Source organism: Schistocerca gregaria, chromosome 6 (assembly GCF_023897955.1).
Source record: "Schistocerca gregaria isolate iqSchGreg1 chromosome 6, iqSchGreg1.2, whole genome shotgun sequence".
Classification (NCBI taxonomy): Eukaryota; Metazoa; Arthropoda; class Insecta; order Orthoptera; family Acrididae; genus Schistocerca; species Schistocerca gregaria.
In genome coordinates, this window is record NC_064925.1 from 221,606 (window position 1) to 243,135 (window position 21,530).

General features: G+C 44.7%; 1 protein-coding gene across 1 annotated transcript in view; it reads right to left on the minus strand.

Annotated features, from left to right (window-relative positions):
• Positions 1 to 21,530, minus strand: part of LOC126278388 (lipase 3-like) — a 141,980-nt gene that overhangs the window by 38,052 nt on the left and 82,398 nt on the right. The window contains exons 4-5 of the mRNA XM_049978486.1: positions 19,658 to 19,904; positions 10,827 to 10,982 (exon numbers count right to left, since the gene is read on the minus strand). Coding sequence (XP_049834443.1) covers positions 10,827 to 10,982; positions 19,658 to 19,904 — 403 coding nt within the window. The remainder of the gene's footprint in view (positions 1 to 10,826; positions 10,983 to 19,657; positions 19,905 to 21,530) is intronic.

Consider the following 21,530-nt stretch of genomic DNA (forward strand, 5'->3'; position numbering starts at 1 on the left):
AATTTGGCCTTCTCCCTTAGTAAACGTAGAATACCTTGTATTTTCCCACTATTTTTGAATTTCCATCTACTTTACTTAGCATACATATGCTATGATGTCAGAGAGGCAGGTTCAAATCACGCTTTTTCATATCATAAGGGTAGGAAAAACTTTTGTACTAAGGTGCCTGTTTCATATCTGGCAATCGTAATTGTGGACAACTCTATCCTGCATTTTTTTTATTGTCTGCCGGTTTTAAAAGTGAGTATTGGATGAATCTGGCAACCTTGGATGCTGTTTCAGTTTTCCCAGCAATTTTGGTTCTTAAATCATAGAGGGAGGAAAGCAGGTCATCACATATAATAATTGTGTGATAAATTATAGCTATAATAAAGGTGTGGCTGGAAGTGACATGTCATTAATAACAGTAATAACTTAGCTCCGTCTTCTTGGGTAAATCTGGCAACCATGAAGTCTGTTTTAGCTTTCCTAATGAACAGGATGACACATTTCAAAGTTTCCAACCATTTTTATCTCACCCCTTTGGTACAGAGTAGTAGGGGAGAAGGTAGGAAAGAGGGTAGGTGACCACGATATTGGCCTTGTGTGAGATCTAGTAACAACGCACTCTGTCTTAGAAACAGCTCTGCCCCCTTACTAGTTGAGTGCTGCATGACGCTGATGAGCAACTGGCACATACCCCCTCAATTCCTGCTCAGGAGGACCCTAGATTTGCCTATTCACCGAGCTTGGTCATTATCTTTGTGTCAGCTGAGACAGTACACAGGCTTATTTACAATGCCCCACAATATTGGTAGAGTTCTTTATGAAGAAAGGGAGGAACTGGAAAATGGCGTAGAATATATGAACAGAAAGCACTAAAGTCTGCTCTTGTGCAACACATATACTCTTTACTGAGATGGTTAATAGTCCTACTTGAAGCGCCCTGCTAAACCCCCGGACAGGGCAGATAGAATACATTGTGGAAAGCGGCCAAAATGAGGGGCTCTCAGTTACACCCAAACAAACAAATTTATTATTTAATCGAACATTACAACAGCCCAAAAATTTTTAAACACACAGCTTTAATCTTTGGGACTTAATTACCGACTAAAAGCCACTTTAATTTAAAAATGGCTGAAGGCCAATAATTTACAACGCAAACATAATCAGAAATTTAAAAGCCAACCCTTTTCTTAAAACAGTTCTTTAGTTAGGTTGAAGTAAATAAGTTACATTCAAATCATCTGGAGGTCGAACACTTAAAACACCAAAACATCAATTGTTTTAAATACCAAAGACCTTATGGGAAACAGTTCTTTAATTTAGGCTAGAGACCTTAAGAACAAACAACTGAAACTCAAACCTGCTGAAGGCCAAAGACTTAAAATTTCAATAGGTTGAAGTAAACTAGTTAAATTCAAATCTGCTGAAGGCGGAAGACTTAAAAATAAAAAAATAAAAAATGCCAAAGGGCTTTCGTGAAGCAGTATTTTAAATTAGGCTGAAGGCCTCAAGAGTAAAACAACTCTAATTTAATACACAAAACTGGCTAGAAGCCATACAAGTACCAACAACAAGAACAAATCTAAAAAAAAGGCAGTACACACAAGGGCGCCCAGATGTTCGAGGATCGACCTCTAATTCAAACACTAACGATCGCTTAGGTGAGACAGGCAGTAGGGCCAACCGTTCACTATACGACGACAACCAACCGACCGGCTGTCAGCAGACCCACCGACAAGACAACTTCCACTTCACCCGACCAGGGCACAACCGGGAGTTCAACGGAACAACGAAGAAGATATCGGCGCCCACAACAAATCATACACGGAGCTGTGAAACTACACACCGTGCTGGACAGCAATAACGCGATGAGGAAACTACACTGCCTGAAATTTACGTCAACGCCCAGGGCAGGTAACCGGAACGTAAACGGCCACAGGGCAGGAGATTCCGCTAATGCACTTCAATTCAAATCACCAAATACAGTGAAACTCCACCAGAGGGTGGCTAGAATTTTCCAACTTGAAAATTACGTTGTTGCTCGTGGAAATATCCCAACAGGCGACAACGAACTCCAAACGACACAATGTGAACAGTCTTGACTTGCTTGTAGATTAAATCAAACTCAACTTTCGTGTCAGGGTCGGTGAACCACGCACCTCATAGCAATGGGAACAGCACCACTCTCTCCGACACCGTGTAGAGAAAGCCAGCGGGCCCCGGCCAAACTATGTCCCGTCGAGAATTTCTCCCTGCTCCACGCCACCTGACCTACTCCTCAGAGCCAGTACGCCTACAACATTAAAAAAAAACAAACTTGTCAATCAGAATCACACAAACTACACACAGTTTCACGAACACTTACACGAAGATCCAGACAATGCTAACGGCAGTAATTGTTGAATGACAGGGACGAATCAAGAGTCAGCACACACAGCCAACAATAAGCGATCGCCAGTCAAATACACGTCTTGCGGCAAGACGACCGACCGACGACCAACCAAAGTCGTCGCCACCCCAATCATGTGTGTTGGTAAGCGTTGGGCGAGTCATGGCGGTACGGACATCACTGCTGCCACGCCCCAGCTCAACTTGTGCCGTGTGCCAACTCAAACAGTGCCAGGTCCGAACTAACTGCCGGCACCTTCCAACTGACTCGTTGACACACGACGACCGGGAAGTAATAGCAGTCCAGCAAAGATAATAAGGCAGGGCTTATATCGATAAGCGCTACTGCTGCCACTCACGGGCAGGCAATGCAGCAACTCATTGATACAAGTAATTGAAACTAACATTATGAGGTGGCAGTATGCCAAAAACAGGATGTTAAATAAGAGATGGCACAAACACGAGCCACGCATGGCTCACTACTTGTTATCCATAAAGTACTTGAACATATCCTGTAAATCATCATTACCTGGTTGCTTGTCCTCACATTGCCCATGCTTGGTCAGAACCACTGTCTCTGCTGAAATGGTAAGTGCAACTGTTAATAGGTCCTTGGAGTGTGGCATGAGCTTAGTGAGAATCTGGAATATAGCTTGTCTTACCTTCGTGAGAAGGATCCTAGGCTTATATATATTATAATCCTAGGCCACTAGGTAATACCTCAACTGAGAAGATAGGCATATCTGTTCATTACGACAACAGAACCCACTGTGAGGTTAGTGAGAAACTGGAATATAGCTTGTCTTACCTTCGTGAGAAGGATCCTAGGCTTATATATATTATAATCCTAGGCCACTAGGTAATACCTCAACTGAGAAGATAGGCATATCTGTTCATTACGACAACAGAACCCACTGTGAGGTTGGTGCGGAACTGAAACATGGCCAACATATCTACACCCCCAAATCTGCAAATGTACCATACTTGGCTACTAACTAATACCATATCCTTCCCCCCATGAACTATGGACCTTGCCGCTGGTGGGGAGGCTTGCGTGCCTCAGCGATACAGGTAGCCGTACCGTAGGTGCAACCACAACGGAGGGGTATCTGTTGAGAGGCCAGACAAACGTGTGGTTCCTGAAGAGGGGCAGCAGCCTTTTCAGTAGTTGCAGGGGCAACAGTCTGGATGATTGACTGATCTGGCCTTGTAACAATAACTAAAACAGCCTTGCTGTGCTGGTACTGCTAACGGCTGAAAGCAAGGGGAAACTACGGCCGTAATTTTTCCCGAGGGCATGCAGCTTTACTGTATGATTAAATGATGATGGCATCCTCTTGGGTAAAATATTCCGGAGGTAAAATAGTCCCTCATTCGGATCTCCGGGCGGGGACTACTCAAGAGAATGTCGTTATCAGGAGAAAGAAAACTGGCGTTCTACGGGTAGGAGCGTGGAATGTCAGATCCCTTAATCGGGCAGGTAGGTTAGAAAATTTAAAAAGGGAAATGGATAGGTTAAAGTTAGATGTAGTGGGAAATAGTGAAGTTCGGTGGCAAGAGGAGCAAGACTTCTGGTCAGGTGACTACAGGGTTATAAACACAAAATCAAATAGGGGTAATGCAGGAGTAGGTTTAATAATGAATAGGAAAATAGGAAATAGTGAACGCATTATTGTGGCCAAGATAGATACGAAGCCCACACCTACTACAGTAGTACAAGTTTATATGCCAACTAGCTCTGCAGATGACGAAGAAATTGAAGAAATGTATGATCAAATAAAAGAAATTATTCAGATAGTGAAGGGTGACGAAAATTTAATAGTCATGGGTGACTGGAATTCGGTAGCAGGAAAAGGGAGAGAAGGAAACGTAGTAGGTCAATATGGACTGGGGCAAAGAAATGAAAGAGGAAGCCGCCTGGTAGAATTTTGCACAGAGCACAAGTTAATCATAGGTAACACTTGGTTCAAGAATCATAAAAGAAGGCTGTATGCATGGAAGAAGCCTGGAGATACTGACAGGTTTCAGATAGATTATATAAGGGTACGACAGAGATTTAGGAACCAGGTTTTAAATTGTAAGACATTTCCAGGGGCAGATGTGGACTCTGACCACAATCTATTGGCTATGACCTGTAGATTAAACCTGAAGAAACTGCAGAAAGGTGGGAATTTAAGGAGATGGGACCTGGATAAACTAAATGAACCAGAGGTTGTACGGTGTTTCAAGGAGAGCATAAGGGAGCAATTGACAGGAATGGGGGAAATAAATACAATAGAAGAAGAATGGGTAGCTTTGAGGGATGAAGTAGTGAAGGCAGCAGAGGATCAACTAGGTAGAAAGACTAGGGCTAGTAGAAATCCTTGGGTAACAGAAGAAGTATTGAATTTAATTGATGAAAGGAGAAAATATAAAAATACAGTAAATGAAGCAGGCAAAAAGGAATACAAACGTCTCAAAAATGAGATCGACAGGAAGTGCAAAATGGCTAAGCAGGGATGGCTAGAGGATAAATGTAAGGATGTAGAGGCTTATCTCACTAGAGGTAAGATAGATACTGCCTACAGGAAAATTAAAGAGACCTTTGGAGAAAAGAGGACCACTTGTATGAATATTAAGAGCTCAGATGGAAACCCAGTTCTAAGCAAAGAAGGGAAAGCAGAAAGGTGGAAGGAGTATATAGAGGGTCTATACAAGGGCGATGTACTTGAGGACAATATTATGGAAATGGAAGAGGATGTAGATGAAGATGAAATGGGAGATACGATACTGCGTGAAGAGTTTGACAGAGCACTGAAAGACCTGAGTCGAAACAAGGCCCCCGGAGTCGACAACATTCCATTGGAACTACTGACGGCCTTGGGAGAGCCAGTCCTGACAAAACTCTACCATCTGGTGAGGAAGATGTATGAGACAGGCGAAATACCCTCAGACTTCAGGAAGAATGTAATAATTCCAATCCCAAAGAAAGCAGGTATTGACAGATGTGAAAATTACCAAACTATCAGTTTAATAAGTCACAGCTGTAAAATACTAAGGCGAGTTCTTTACAGACGAATGGAAAAACTGGTAGAAGCCGACCTCGGGGAAGATCAGTTTGGATTCCGTAGAAATGTTGGAACACGTGAGGCAATACTGACCCTACGGCTTATCTTAGAAGCTAGATTAAGAAAAGGCAAACCTACGTTTCTAGCATTTGTAGACTTAGAGAAAGCTTTTGACAATGTTGACTGGAATACTCTCTTTCAAATTCTGAAGGTGGCAGGGGTAAAATACAGGGAGCGAAAGGCTATTTACAATTTGTACAGAAACCAGATGGCAGTTATAAGAGTCGAGGGGCATGAAAGGGAAGCAGTGGTGGGGAAGGGAGTAAGACAGGGTTGTAGCCTATCCCCGATGTTATTCAATCTGTATATTGAGCAAGCAGTAAAGGAAACAAAAGAAAAATTCGGAGTAGGTATTAAAATCCGTGGAGTAGAAATAAAAGCTTTGAGGTTCGCCGATGACATCGTAATTCTGTCAGAGACAGCACAGGACTTGGAAGAGCAGTTGAACGGAATGGATAGTGTCTTGAAAGGAGGATATAAGATGACCATCAACAAAAGCAAAACGAGGATAATGGAATGTAGTCGAATTAAGTCGGGTGATGCTGAGGGAATTAGATTAGGAAGTGAGACACTTAAAGTAGTAAAGGAGTTTTGCTATTTGGGGAGCAAAATAACTGACGATGGTCGAAGTACAGAGGATATAAAATGTAGAATGGCAATGGCAAGAAAAGCGTTTCTGAAGAAGAGAAGTTTGTTAACATCGAGTATAGATTTAAGTGTCAGGAAGTCATTTCTGAAAGTATTAGTATGGAGTGTAGCCATGTATGGAAGTGAATCATGGACGATAAATAGTTTGGACAAGAAGAGAATAGAAGCTTTCGAAATGTGGTGCTACTGAAGAATGCTGAAGATTAGATGGGTAGATCACATAACTAATGAGGAAGTATTGAATCGGATTGGGGAGAAGAGAAGTTTGTGGCACAACTTGACCAGAAGAAGGGATCGGTTGGTAGGACATGTTCTGAGGCATCAAGGGATCACCAATTTAGTATATGAGGGCAGCGTGGAGGGTAAAAATCGTAGAGGGAGACCAATAGATGACTACACTAAGCAGATTCAGAAGGATGTAGGTTGCAGTAGATACTGGGAGATGAAGAAGCTTGCTCAGGATAGAGTAGCATGGAGAGCTGCATCAAACCAGTTTCAGGACTGAAGACCACAACAACAACAATACCATATCTGAGAGTGTATATGGGTCTCCTCACCAACTCACCAGATTACAGCATGAAAGTGGTAAGGTATTAGAATATATCTTTTCAAGTCTTCTCCAAGAAGCCCGCAGGGTCGCATATGCTTCAGTACTCCTTTAAACTGTAACTGTCACAACAACTGAGGCAATAACACAGGCGTATGTTGCACGTCAGCAAAGTGTAGCTGGTGAGAAACTGGTAATTAGTCATACACATCAACATCAAGGTAGCCACAAATCTGTACAAACCTGCACAGGCACCACACTTAGCCATTCCCAGTTGAGGGAATGAGTAGGCAAATTAATAAGATTCACGGACTCAAGCATGAGGCTGATGAGAAACTGGGACATAACCTGTTATTCGTAAGAAGGCACCTGGTTAGCACATGCACCAGTTTTAAGTACTCTCTATTACTGTAACTGACATGGCAAAAGTTTTCCCATCAGGTCCGCAAAGCCTTCCATGAAGGCAGGGAGCATCTGAGACGTAGCCTCACACGTCTACATCACACACAAAAAATGAACTTGTGCCACAGTAGCTTGTGCTTCAGCTGGGACGATAGCAAGTATGTAAATTAGGTCGGTAGAATTTTGGAGGAGGCTGATGGAAAAGTGGAAATGGCCCCTTAAGTCATCTTCAGCACAATCATAGTTTTGTACTTGCAGCTCCATTACCTGCTAGCTGTTACTTCAGCTGTGACAATATGCAGATCTACTCTTGAGGTCACCTGGGTCTGTCATGAGGATCATGTGAAAGTTGAAAATGGCATATCGTATACATGCTAGTAGCCCAACAAGCTGATTATATGCCGTTCTTGGTCACTAACATAGTTAACTTATCAGGACAGCAGGTCCAGCGAGAGCTCAGAAACGATCGGAGACTAGCCTCACATTTCTAACATAGTGAGTCCTTAAGTCAGTACATGTGCAACACTAGCTAGCATAGGAACTGAGTTTTTAGACAAGCAGTTGTAGCCGGTCATCAGAGTCTAGCAGAAGGTCAGAGAGGCACTGCAGCGTCCACACTCAGGCCTTCCTCAGGAATACTCTGGGCTTCATCCTTAACAACCATGCTTCTACACTAGCTGTTACCACAGCTGGGACAGTAGACAGGCATACTCACCAGATTAGCACAGCTCAACATGAAGTTCATAATCAAGCAAGATGTGACCACACTTGCTTTCCCCATGGGTTCCTCAGAGCTGCACATAGGCCATGCTTTTTATCTGGTAGCGCCTCAGTTCAGACAACGGGAAGTTCTACTTATCTGCTCACTTCTACACATGTGTCATTGTTAGACACTAGCTAGTATCTCAACTGAGACACATGTCTACTCACCAATTTACAGAGTGATGCCTATGGGCGACTGGAACGTGGTGTCACATGTTGTCCACAGGGTGTGCCAAATCTGCTCATGTACGATGGTTTGCAATTGTCCAATAATTCAGCTGAGTTGGCGAGCAGGCCTACTCATCAGGAAGACTGAGTGCAGCATAAAACCACTGATAATCTGGAATAATGCGTTGCACTTCTTCCTTAAGAGGGGCCAGGTCAGCACTTTTGCCATGCTTAGCCACTCAAGCTAAGAAGATATGCTGGTGTACACAACGAGGTGACGAGAGTCTAATGAGGGAATACAGCTTGCACATTTTCGGTAGCTATGCCCCAAGTCTTCACATGATTAGTCACTAGCTAGTACCTCACGTAAGACAGGAAGGCTGACTCACCTTTTCTCCAGAATGCATCATTAGGCTGTTGAGGAGTCGTAACAGATTTTCCCAGCATCCAGATATTACCTCAGTTCAAGCAGTAAGCAATGCTATTCACCGAGGCAGCAGAGCACAGCGTGGATCTAATGACAGAAGGGACAATGGTCATGCACATATACATTGTCCAATAACATTAATGTGACCATGTGTCAAACGCTTGAATAAGCACATTTTCCAGTGCAATCCCCTTCAAAAGATGCGGGAAGAGAATCGGCGAGGTTCCAGAAGGTACCAATACGGATGTGGAGCCTTGCCGACTCCACTATGCCATGGAGAGCAACGCTAGGTTTCTTGGCTGAGGATCGATGGTGCAAACAGCCAGATTGAGGTGGGCTCACATATTCTCGATTGAGTTTGAATCCAAGGAGTTTGGTGGCCAGAGGAGTATGGCAAACACACACTGGTGCTCTTCAAACCATACATGTACACTGTGAGCTGTACTGCACGTTGCACTGTCCTGCTGGTAGATGCCATCATGTTGAAGGGAAAAAAATTAATTTAGCGGTGGGCATGGTTCCCAAGGATATCTGCGTACTTGCACTGATCCATTGTGCCTTGCAGAATGACGAGATTACCCAGGAAATCCCACAAAAACATCGCCCATATCATAACGCTCGCTCCTCTGGCATGAAGCCTTCCAGTGGTTGTTGCAGAGTATTTGATTTCAGCCTGAAGGAACGTAAAACGTGGTTATTCCCAAAAAGGCATCTGTAGCTACTCAGTGGACGTTATTTGCGCTATTGGTGTGCAAATTACGGCTTTTGTCACTGAGGAACAGCAGCCAGCATGGGTGCATCAACCAGGCGCCTGCTGTGGAGGTCCATACGCAGCAACGTCAGGTGAATGATCATTGAGTAGACACTGTTGGAAGACCCTTTGGTTCATTTTGTTGGTCTGTTCAAACGTACACAGCCATAGTTCGTTTTTGTCATCTATGGTTCGTGACGTCACTTTTGGATACGTTACTTTGATTACTTTGACATGCATGGTATATTTTAACTATGGTGGCTTGTCAACAGTTTACAAACTTGGCCACTTTGAAATGCTTCGATCCTTGGCCCGAAAGCCAATGATCCTACCTTTTGCACGTTGGATAAATCGCTACATTTTTCCACGTTACGACAACACTGAACTGTTTTCCTCGTCCACTGGACACACTTTATATACACTTCATTACTGTTGCAGCCATGTGCCGTCTCTTATTGGTTGTTTCACGTTGACGTCGAACATACGTGATGGTCACATTAACCCTTCCGTGGGCGCGCCTGCGGCAGATAGCCGCAAGATTCAGTTCTCTGTCAGTATCATAGATAGCGTTACAGTTGCGTCCACTTCCAGATACGTATTTGTTGTTCTCAACGGATGTCACCACTTACTACATTTGCGCTATTCATGCTTTCAGCAGTTTGGTCGCTATTGTTGTTTGAAACGTGAGTGTTGCGTTTGCGGTGTGTTCGCCGCTACGCCTTGTGATGTAAGTATTTTCTATACTTTCGCCTCAAGGAAATCTTTCTTTTATATTAGTATATAATGAATATTCGAATCGAAGTTCCCATATGCAATTTTCATAACTTGTTTTTACTCTAGGATATTGATTTGCTACAATATATTACTTTTACAAAAACACGTTTTTCATTAGCTCTCATAAAAGTGTGGGAATGGAGAAAAATAAGGCATTTTACAGGCACCGTCTAACTGTACGTCCTGAAGGCTATGAGAAACTACTGCGAGAATTGTCAGAAGAAGACTTACAACAATTGTGAGATTCAAGTGAATCTGAGTCAGATGAGGAAGTTATTGTAGAAGAAAACCACAGCAGTGACTCGGAACAATCAACACAGAAACAGATGACCACCTGGTTGAAGAGGGGAGACAACAAACAGAGGATTACCGATTTTACGTAGGAAAATATGAAGAAACTATTTGGATAAGTGTACTGCTTCCTTCTTCTCCTAAAACCAAGGCCAAGAACATCCTAAAAGTTTTGCCAGGCCCAAAAGTAAGTGCTGAAATTACGGAAAAAGAAATTGATGCATTTTTTCTATTTATTACTGATAGGATGATTATTTTTCCTTAGGTTAAAAATGTAAAACTAATTGCGGTGCAAAAGACGCAACGCGCCCTCTCACAGAAATATGAAAGCCGCGCCCACCGAGGGGTTAATTTGAGTAGACCATGTACATAGGAGGGCAACAAATTCGAAACTTTACCACATTTTGCCACTAGCTAGTAGCTCCAGTTGAGACAGTTGGCCAATCACGAAACAGCTCACCAGAATTTAGTAGGGGACCAATGAGACACATATATCTTATTCATTAGAACTGCAGGTTTACACAAGCATCATCCTTATCTATAAACTGACCTGAGCCGGTGGGCGGATGTACTCACCATTTCAGTTGAATCCAGAGGTGCGTTAGTTATGAACTGATACAGTGCCTCGCAGAAATTCCTCAGGGGTGATCCAGATCTGCACATTCGCCATGCAATGTCCGCAGTGGCGCGAGATCGGGGCAACATGTCTTCTGGCACCTGCCACAGCGCCCTCTGGGGACAGCAGAGGCCTCAGTAGAGTGACTGCAGCAAAACAAGATGTAGAAAAGGACAGGAGGGGCACAATGGCTGTTGGACACTACTGCACTACTCTGACAGCAGTCCAGACTGAGAGCACATATTTGTTGTAAGGACGTGAAGTGTATCTATTGAAATGTGATGTGCACACAACCCACAGTAAGAACACCTAGGAAAAAAACAAATGGAGGCCCATCACAACTTATAATGTGAATGGGAATAATATTTTCATATTCAGAACAAAGATTTGTTGAAACCTTTAATAACTGCAACTTCTGTACCACAAAATTTAATTAACATGCAGCACTTCGTTTCCAAAATGGGTGCCCTCCTCTCTTCAAAAATACATAATGGCAGTGTACAAATTAGTAAGACGTATCTGTTCATGTGAAAAAAATGATTAAAATGTTTTACCCATAGAGCACCAACCTTTCATCAGCCAATTAAACGTAATAATTGAAAAATATAACAAATAGCCTTAGTAGTGGGCAAAACCGATTTGTGGCCAAATAGAAGGCGTTGTTCTTTTATGTTTTGTTTGGTTCAAAAATGGCTCTGAGCACGATGGGACTTAACTACTGTGGTTATAAATCCCCTAGAACGTAGAACTAATTAAACCTACCTAACCTAAGGACATCACACACATCCATGCCCGAGGCAGGATTCGAACCTGCGACCGTAGCGGTCGCGCGGTTCCAGACTGTAGCCCCTAGAACCGCTCGGCCACCACGGCCGGCATGTTTTGTTTATTTAGACTGTAATTAATGGACAACAGCTGTCATGATAGTACAATTAATGGCCAATAATACTGTCATGTTAATTACTACAATTTATAGCCAAGATGATAGCTGAATAGGACACTCGCACTCACACTATGTTATTAGTGATAGATCTCCGGCGCCCTGCACCTGCTAGTCGTCGCCTGTACCTCACTCGAGCACCAGCAGCAGTAAACTGAGGCGAGCTTGCATATTTCTTGTACAGTATGGCACCCAGGTGCACTGCCCTAGTTTTCACAAATGTTTTGCAGAGTATCGCATCCAATGCTGCTTTCTACAACCTATGACACTATTTTCGGTTTCGTGGCTAGTTTTACTGATTTATTAAGAAGACACAGATTTCACTGCAATTTTGGCAATTTCTCCCTAACGTTTTAAGAATATACACATAAAAATGGGTTTAGTAGTTATTTCCCCCACTTCTTCAGAAGACAGACAACAACGTAGGTTTTGTGATTTAGTTTTCCAACTTTTTTAAGACAACATGTGCAAATATTAGTTTCGCTGTAGCCTTCATCACCAGTATGTGACGTTATTTATGGTTTTTAGGCAATTTGTTGATTTTGCCTCAGTATTACGCAAATACCGCCTTTTTCAAGAAGAGACACTTAAATATGGCGCTTTGAATGTGCAACGACTAATACCACAATGCATACCCTGCAAGCACACCAACATATGACACCTTTAACATTTTTTAGGTAATTCGTTAAAAGTTTGTCGATTTTATTTCATTATTCCAGAAATCGCCATTATTTTCAAGGAGACACACAGCAAAAACAAATGCGTAGCTAGTCTATATTTTACTTAAGCAAACTTAAGCAAATGACATAACTATCAACTCCTGTAACGCGATGTGAATGTACTGAACTTGTAAAAAATTAATGACAAGAACGTTTCTAGCGTAAAAAGTTTGTACTTGGCTAATATGCCCCACACTAGCGCCGCTACCGTTAGGATACTGACAGGCGAGAGAGAGATAGACAAATTATTGAAGTACAAACAAAGAAAGTTTAGTTTACAAACTCCAAACAGTGTATTCTTATTGCCCTACATCATACATTCTTCAATCCTTGTTTTGATACCGTGATGGCCGTGGAAGGCAACAATTACCTCTACATTTAATATTGAAAAACGAAAAATGCAACACGGCTTTCCTGCAAAGTATTCAAAGTGCTTCAGACTGTACTGCTACTGCCGCTCACTGGACCTCCCCCCCCCCCCCCCCCCCCCCCTTCCACTGCAGCGCGTCTTGGAGCTGGCCTGCCTGAGGATGGGCAGCTCACAAGGATAAACAGAACGATAAGACCAAAGGACTCGCTTTGTCTTGCCTGGTAGTGGGGCTTTCCATCCCCATCATCCACACAGCACCCACAGGCAGAAATAAGCGTTCAGATGGCAACCTGACGTTTTAACTAGCCTCTGAGATCCTTCCACACACATCACGATTAAAGCCCGCATCTCTGCAAGAGAGGCGCTCTGCATCGCGGTGCAGCTTGCTTGCCAGGTTTCGAGAGGGTGCGTTTCTGGATGAGGTATCGAATATATTGCTTCCCCCTACTTATACCTCCCGTGGAGATCACGAATGTAAAATTAGAGAGATTCGAGCGCGCACGGAGGCTTTCAGACAGTCTTTCTTCCCGCGAACCATACGCGACTGGAACAGGAAAGGGAGGTAATGACAGTGGCACGTAAAGTGCCCTCCGCCACACACCGTTGGGTGGCTTGCGGAGTATAAATATAGATGTAGATGTAGAATTAGATTAGGAAACGAGACACTGCGAATAGCAGATGAGTTTTTCTGTTTGGGTAGAAAAATAACTGATGATGACCGACGTAGACAGGATATAAAATGGCAAGAAAAACATTCCTGAAGAAGGAAATTTGTTAATATCGAATACAGATTTAGGTGTTAGAAGGTATCAGGTATTTGTATGGAGTGTGGCCACGTATGGACGTGAAACACGGACGATAACTTGTTGGGAGAAGAAGCGAATAGTGGCTTTTGAGAAGTGGTGCTACGAAAGAATGCCGAAGATTACATGGGTAGATTACGTAACACGTGAGGAAATACTGAATGGAACTAGGGAGACAAGAAATTTGTGGCACAACCCGAGTTGAAAAAGTGATCGGTTGATATCACACATTCTGAGACATCAAGGGATCACGAATTCAATATTGGAGGGAAATGTAGAGGGTAAAAATTGAAGAGGGAGTCCAGGAGATGAATGCACTAAACAGATCAGAAGGAATTAGGATGCAATAGTTATTCGGAGATGAAGTTGTTTGCGCAGGATAGAATAACATGGAGAGCTGCATCAAAGTAACTTCGGACTGAGGACTACAACAATACAACGTTATCAGTAGTAACCTGTTTTCAAGGAATGATGTAGACGGATCAAGCACTTAAAGACGAGGGCTCAATTCTCGAAATGCGCCTTGTATTAAAGTATAAATAAGGCTTTGTAGCTGAAGGCTGTATGTTTACTTTCTTACTAAAGCAATACAGTCTCTGTAACAGCAGTGGCGGCAACGGACATAATTAAGTAACAGTTGCAAATTGCTGGAAAAGCTGGTCACCTCACTAAACTGTCTCCCGATTTTTACTCCTAATTTCATCACATAAAGCGCGAAACGGATGGGCGGGCCGCCCGAGGTAGCCGAGCGGTCTCGGGCGTCTTGTCACGGTCCGCGTGGCCTCCCCCGCCGGAGATTCGCGTCTTCCCTCGGGCACGGGTGTGTGTATCGCCCGTAGTGTAAGTCAGTTAAAGTTAGATTAAGTAGTGTGTAAGATTGGGGACCGAGGCACCGATGACCTCAGCAGTTTGGTCCCATAAGACCTTACCACAATTTTCCAAATTTACGGATGGGACGACCGTTCCCTCACTTCTGATTAGGCCTGTTCTAAGCAACTTCTTGGACTGACTGGCTGTGGAAGGGCAATGCGTTCTTTCTAGATTTTCTGTGAAATGTATGTGTGTGCGTGCGTACGTGTGTTTATATACACTCCTGGAAATGGAAAAAAGAACACATTGACACCGGTGTGTCAGACCCACCATACTTGCTCCCGACACTGCGAGAGGGCTGTACAAGCAATGATCACACGCACGGCACAGCGGACACACCAGGAACCGCGGTGTTGGCCGTCGAATGGCGCTAGCTGCGCAGCATTTGTGCACCGCCGCCGTCAGTGTCAGCCAGTTTGCCGTGCATACGGAGCTCCATCGCAGTCTTTAACACTGGTAGCATGCCGCGACAGCGTGGACGTGAACCGTATGTGCAGTTGACGGGCTTTGAGCGAGGGCGTATAGTGGGCATGCGGGAGGCCGGGTGGACGTACCGCCGAATTGCTCAACACGTGGGGCGTGAGGTCTCCACAGTACATCGATGTTGTCGCCAGTGGTCGGCGGAAGGTGCACGTGCCCGTCGACCTGGGACCGGACCGCAGCGACGCACGGATGCACGCCAAGACCGTAGGATCCTACACAGTGCCGTAGGGGACCGCACCGCCACTTTCCAGCAAATTAGGGACACTGTTGCTCCTGGGGTATCGGCGAGGACCATTCGCAACCGTCTCCATGAAGCTGGGCTACGGTCCCGCACACCGTTAGGCCGTCTTCCGCTCACGCCCCAACATCGTGCAGCCCGCCTCCAGTGGTGTCGCGACAGGCGTGAATGCAGGAACGAATGGAGACGTGTCGTCTTCAGCGATGAGAGTCGCTTCTGCCTTGGTGCCAATGATGGTCGTATGCGTGTTTGGCGCCGTGTAGGTGAGCGCCACAATCAGGACTGCATACGACCGAGGCACACAGGGCCAACACCCGGCATCATGGTGTGGGGAGCGATCTCCTTCACTGGCCGTACACCTCTGGTGATCGTCGAGGGGACACTGAATATTGCACGGTACATCCAAACCGTCATCGAACCCATCGTTCTACCATTCCTAGACGGGCAAGGGAACTTGCTGTTCCAACAGGACAATGCACGTCCGCATGTATCCCGTGCCACCCAACGTGCTCTAGAAGGTGTAAGTCAACTACCCTGGCCAGCAAGATCTCCGGATCTGTCCCCCATTGAGCAAGTTTGGGACTGGATGAAGCGTCGTCTCACGCGGTCTGCACGTCCAGCACGAACGCTGGTCCAACTGAGGCGCCAGGTGGAAATGGCATGGCATGCTGTTCCACAGGACTACATCCAGCATCTCTACGATCGTCTCCATGGGAGAATAGCAGCCTGCATTGCTGCGAAAGGTGGATATACACTGTACTAGTGCCGACATTGTGCATGCTCTGTTGCCTGTGTCTATGTGCCTGTGGTTCTGTCAGTGTGATCATGTGATGTATCTGACCCCAGGAATGTGTCAATAAAGTTTCCCCTTCCTGGGACAATGAATTCACGGTGTTCTTATTTCAATTTCCAGGAGTGTATATGGGAATGGCTCAGGTAGACTACTTTCAACAACACTCTTACAGCTAAAGGCATCAGTCAACTTCCTTTAACCGCTTTTCTTTTATATAAATGATTTTTTGTTTCATTAACTAACGGAATGAGAAACGATATGCCTTATTCCTTTGCAAGTCACAGTAAATTGGAAATCCACCATCCTCAAAATTAGGGGGTACGAACCTTTCTTGCAAGTAGGCGAAGAAGTTGGATCTGCTTGAGCGAGGAATAAATAGTTCTCGTCATGTGTCTCCCAAAGACTATTCTTCGCGTCGTGTCTGTTGTACAACTGTTTTGAAAGTGTTGCTGGCTTCGGAGTAGGATTCAAAAATAAAAGAAGCGAAACGCATGTGGTAATCAAAGAAAGAGCCTTTCATTTATCGAAGGAATGGACTTTATACAAGAAGAGCATAGTAATAGTCAAGTTAGCGACGGAAGAACGACAGAAAACGATAACTTCCATTAGCACTGCTTCGCACCTAGCAGTTGCAAACAGCATCACTATCTACATTAACGCAATTTTCACTCTGTATATTACTCCCCATTTTTGTTCCGCCGTAAAAATTCGTGCAAATTTTCAAGGGGTGCCATATAGCCTGGAAGCCGTAGATGTAGTAGCCAGTACTTAAAAAGTTATGTATTTAACCCTTGAATCGAGCTTGTTTCCCTTGAGGCACAGCTAACTCGCAAGATCACTTAGAGCCCTGAGGCATTTTAACTGGCTCTCGCTCATCCACAGGCTATGCACAGTTGACAGCTCCCAACCTCTCCAGTGCTGTGTTTTCTCACAAGGTGCACGAGGACTGCTAACTTTCTGGCGGCATGTAACTATTTAGTAGTTTGATTTTAAATGGAAGAACATTGCAATGCCGACTTTTACAGTTCAGCATATGTAGACATATTTAAATCGATTTAGGTTAAATAAGATATCTTATAGTTGAGAATATCAACGAGTTTTCAGTATGTGGCAAGATAACGCCTGAAGTTTGTTTCCTCACCAATTCGTATCGCTGTGTGGATTCTGATGACTCAGACGAAGTGCATTCGGTATTCAGTGTTTCTCTCCGTGTACGTTCAGGCATCTCCACGGCTGCGTATTCGAAAGCACTACGAAGTCGAGTCGCTAGAGGTGTTCTCGGTCTGTAAGCCTGCTTTAGTGCACCTGATCGTTTACGAAACCTCGCAGGAGAGGTCTACTGATGTGATGTCAGTTGACTGCAGCGGCCATCGGAGTCGACGATCTGGAAACCGCTCATCCAGAAATCTATCAACATTTAGGGACCAATGAGGACTCATTGGAGAATCAAGTCATTTCCAAAAAGTCACTGCTTGCGTCACTCTTGGCTATGACATCTAGTGCTAGCAGCTCGCACTGAGGTATGTCGCTCAGCTTTGGTGTCTGAAGCAGCATCGCCTTGAAGCCTTTTCTACAAGAAGTTGTATGCTGTTGATCGGAGAATTTTCAGCTCCCTAGCCGTCATACACACTTATTTAGTCAGACTCCCAGCCAACGCCTATTAGATATCAGCTATGACGCCACTATGAACAGTAGCCACGAGCTGATTTTGTGTGCTGCGGGAAAGAGCTGCGGTGATTATTGCCTCTGTGCCCACATTACTTGTCCAAGTCCATTCGAGAAATATCGAGTGAATCATTTGTACACACACAGGAAGTGCAAGGCTGAAGTAAGCGATCCTATTCATTTGAGAATCGGTGAATAATAATTTCCTGACGTTATAAGTACATTTAGGGTATTACCAGCATGAGTGCAGATACTCATGTTGATGACTGAGGACAGTGTACTGAACAACGTTACATCAGACTAATATGGTTCAAACGGCTCTGAGCACTATGGGACTTAACATCTGAGGTCATCAGTCCCCTAGAACTTAGAACTACTTAATCCTAACTAACCTAAGGACATCACACACATCCATGCCCGAGGCAGGATTCGAACCTGCGACCGTAGCGGTCGCGCGGTTCCAAATTGATGCGCCTAGAATCGCTCGGCCACACCAGCCGTCGACTGTCAGTACAGACTTCCGGTTCAGTTTCCAGGCTGAAAGGTGCAGGTGATCATACAGAACGACTGATACAATTTCAAAGACCTTCCTGGTCTCATACAGATATGCTTTTATGTATATAGAGTGAGGGGACGAGTGAAAATTTGTGCGAAATCCGGGAATCGAACCTGGGTCTCCTGCTTACTAGGCAGGTGAACTGGTCAGTAAGCCACGTTAGCACAATGGTTTGCACAACAGCACATACTACCCTGGAATGCATCGCTCCTCAGTCCAAGTTCTCAGTGCTGCCCCAGTTTACTTTGCAATCTCCGTAGATAAAACAATGTGCAAGTCTTAAGGAGCTCTGGTGAAAAATTTACCGTATGTTTCATGTCTAACACAAACACTGTGTCTTGCACAGTGTGGGTTCTAGTGGTGGGAAGGCACGCTCTGATTGCTGCATACGCTGGGCCCTGATTGTTGGATTGTAGCAGGTGACATATCAATCTGAGCTTCCTCGAAAAGAGGTGCGGGAAAATCGATGTTGGCACCTTTGACTAGATATTAAATGAAGCTGCTAAATCAACTTTTCAGTATGCAATTCGATCGAAGCTGCATACACTTACCACTATGAAGCAAAGTCAGCTCACATTATCACCAAAAGATGATAAATGCTTCACACTCAACGATAATAGCAACACTGTAGTGTGGGGATGGTAACCTGTATGTGCCAATAGACACTCACCACTTCATACCTTGTAAATTCATTGGGTACATAGAATGAACTACAAAAGCAAGATGGCAAGGCATGTGTCAGAGACGTATCTGCTGTTGTAAAATTTTTTGGGATCCAGAGCCGGCCAGTGTGACCATGCGGCTCTACGCACTTCAGTCTGGAACTGTGTGACCACAGATGTTAAGTCCCATAGTGCTCAGAGCCATTTGAACCATTTTTGGGGTCCATAAATCAAACCATAGGGAAAAGATGGTGGAAGAGGGATCAGAGATTGAACTGCGATTGTAACACGTTTGGGTGTCAGAGAGCAAAGTTCGAGAGAAAGATGTAGCAGCTGTGCATGGTTGCACGTGTGTGTGTGTGTGTGTCTGTGTGTGTGTGTGTGTGTGTGTGTGTATGTGTGTGTGTGTGTGTATGTGTGCTGATGAAGCAGTGTGCATTCTGCCTACACCCACAAAGTTTTCCACGGCACTCATCACCTTAGAATTCCTACCCCACATACAGGTATGACAAAGGTCATGGGCCAATTTCCATTCAAAGTTGCTATTGCATTCCTACTAAGAAACATCCAATTTTTTTTAATTGAAAGAGGAGTAATTTCTGTCAACCACTTTTTTTTAAATAGTTCCAAGACAAAAACAGTAAAGTAATTCTGATCAGACTATTAAGATAGTGGCTATTGGTGAACCTTACCACGATGGCCTCAGGAAGGAGATTGTAAATCTTGATGATGGTGCTGTGCGGCTCGGTGTAGAAGAGGGAGGGCGTCCAGAGCAGTGCGCCTCTGAGCACGTGGTGTGCACGTGGCCGGCGCTGCAGCCACGTGTAGAGCGCGCCCCCGCCCGAGCTGTAGCCCAGGTAGAAGGGCCGCGCGTCGCCCGTGACGCGCTGCGTCAGCGCCAGCAGCGCCTCCACGTCGTACTCGCCCATGTCGTCCAGGCTGCGCGGCAGAGGCAGCCAGGGGGCGACAGCAGGTGGTCAATAGTCGACACCGCACACGTCTGCTGCGCATGCCGTCGTTTCCACATCTACATACCTACTCCGTGGTACCTCGTACCACAACTAGCATCTTCTCTCCCCCTTCCACTCCCAAACAGAACGAGGGAAAATGACTGCCTATATGCCTGTGTACGAGCCCTAATCTCTCTTATCTTACCTTTGTGGTCTTTCAGCGAAATGTAAGTTGGCGGCAGTAAAATTGTACTGCAGTCAGCCTCAAATGCAGGTTCTCTAAATTTCCTCAGTAGCGATTCACGAAAAGAACGCCTCCTTCACTGTAGAGACACCCACCCGAGTTCCTCGAGCATTTCTGCAACACTCGCGTGATGATCAAACCTACCAGTAACAAATCTATCAGCCCGCCTCTGAAGTGCTTCTATGTCCTCCCTAAATCCGACCTGATAGGGATCCCAAACGTTCAAGCAGTACTCAATTAGTGTTTTACAAGCGGTCTCCTTTACAGACGAACCACATCTTCCCAAAATTCTACCAATGAACCGAAGACGACTATCCGCCTTCCCCACAACTGCCATTACATGCTTGTCCCACTTCATATCGCTCTGCAATGTTACTCCCAAATATTTAATCGATGTGACTATCTCAACCGCTACACTACTAATGGAATATTCAAACATTACAGGATTCTTTTTCCTATTAATCTTCATTAATTTACGTTTATCTATATTTACAGTTAGCTGTCATTCTTTACACCAATCACAAATCCTGTCCAAGTCATCTTGTATCCTCCTACAGTCACTCAACAACGTCACCTTCCCGTACACAACAGCACCATCAGCAAATAGCCGCACATTGCTATCTATCCTATCCAAAAGATCATTTATGTAGATAGAAAACAACAGCGGACCTACCACACTTCCCTGGGGCATTCCAGATGATACCCTCCCCTCCGATGAACACCCACCATCGAGGACAACGTACGGGGTTCTATTACTTAAGAAGTCTTCGAACCACTCACATATTTGCGAACCAATCCCATATGCTCGTACATTAGTTAGGAGACTGCAGTGGGGCACCGAGTCAAATGCTTTCTGGAAGTCAAGGAATATAGCATCCGTCTGATACCCTTCAGACCGATGTTTGAGAGATTAGAGCCCACACAGAGGCATACCGACAATCCTTCTTTCCACAAACAATACGAGACTGAAATAGAAGGAAGAACCGATAGAGGTACTCAAGGTACCCTCCGCCACACACCGTCAGGTGGCTTGCGGAGTATGGATGTAGATGTAGCTGTAGATCCATTGTTCGCAAGATATCATGTGAAAAAAGGGCGAGTTGCGTTTCGCAGGAGCGATGCTTTCTAAGGCTGTGCTGATGCATGGACAGCAGGAAATTCATTATATTCGAACTGAGAATATGTTCGAGAATCCTGCAACAAACCGATGTTAAGGATCTTGGTCTGTAATTTTGAGGACCCGTCCTTCTACCCTTCTTATATACAGGCGTCACCTGCTCTTCTTCCTAGTAGCTCGGGACTTTACGTTGGGCAAGAGATTCGCGATAAATGCAAGCTAAGTAAGGAGCCAATGCAGTAGAGCACTTTCTG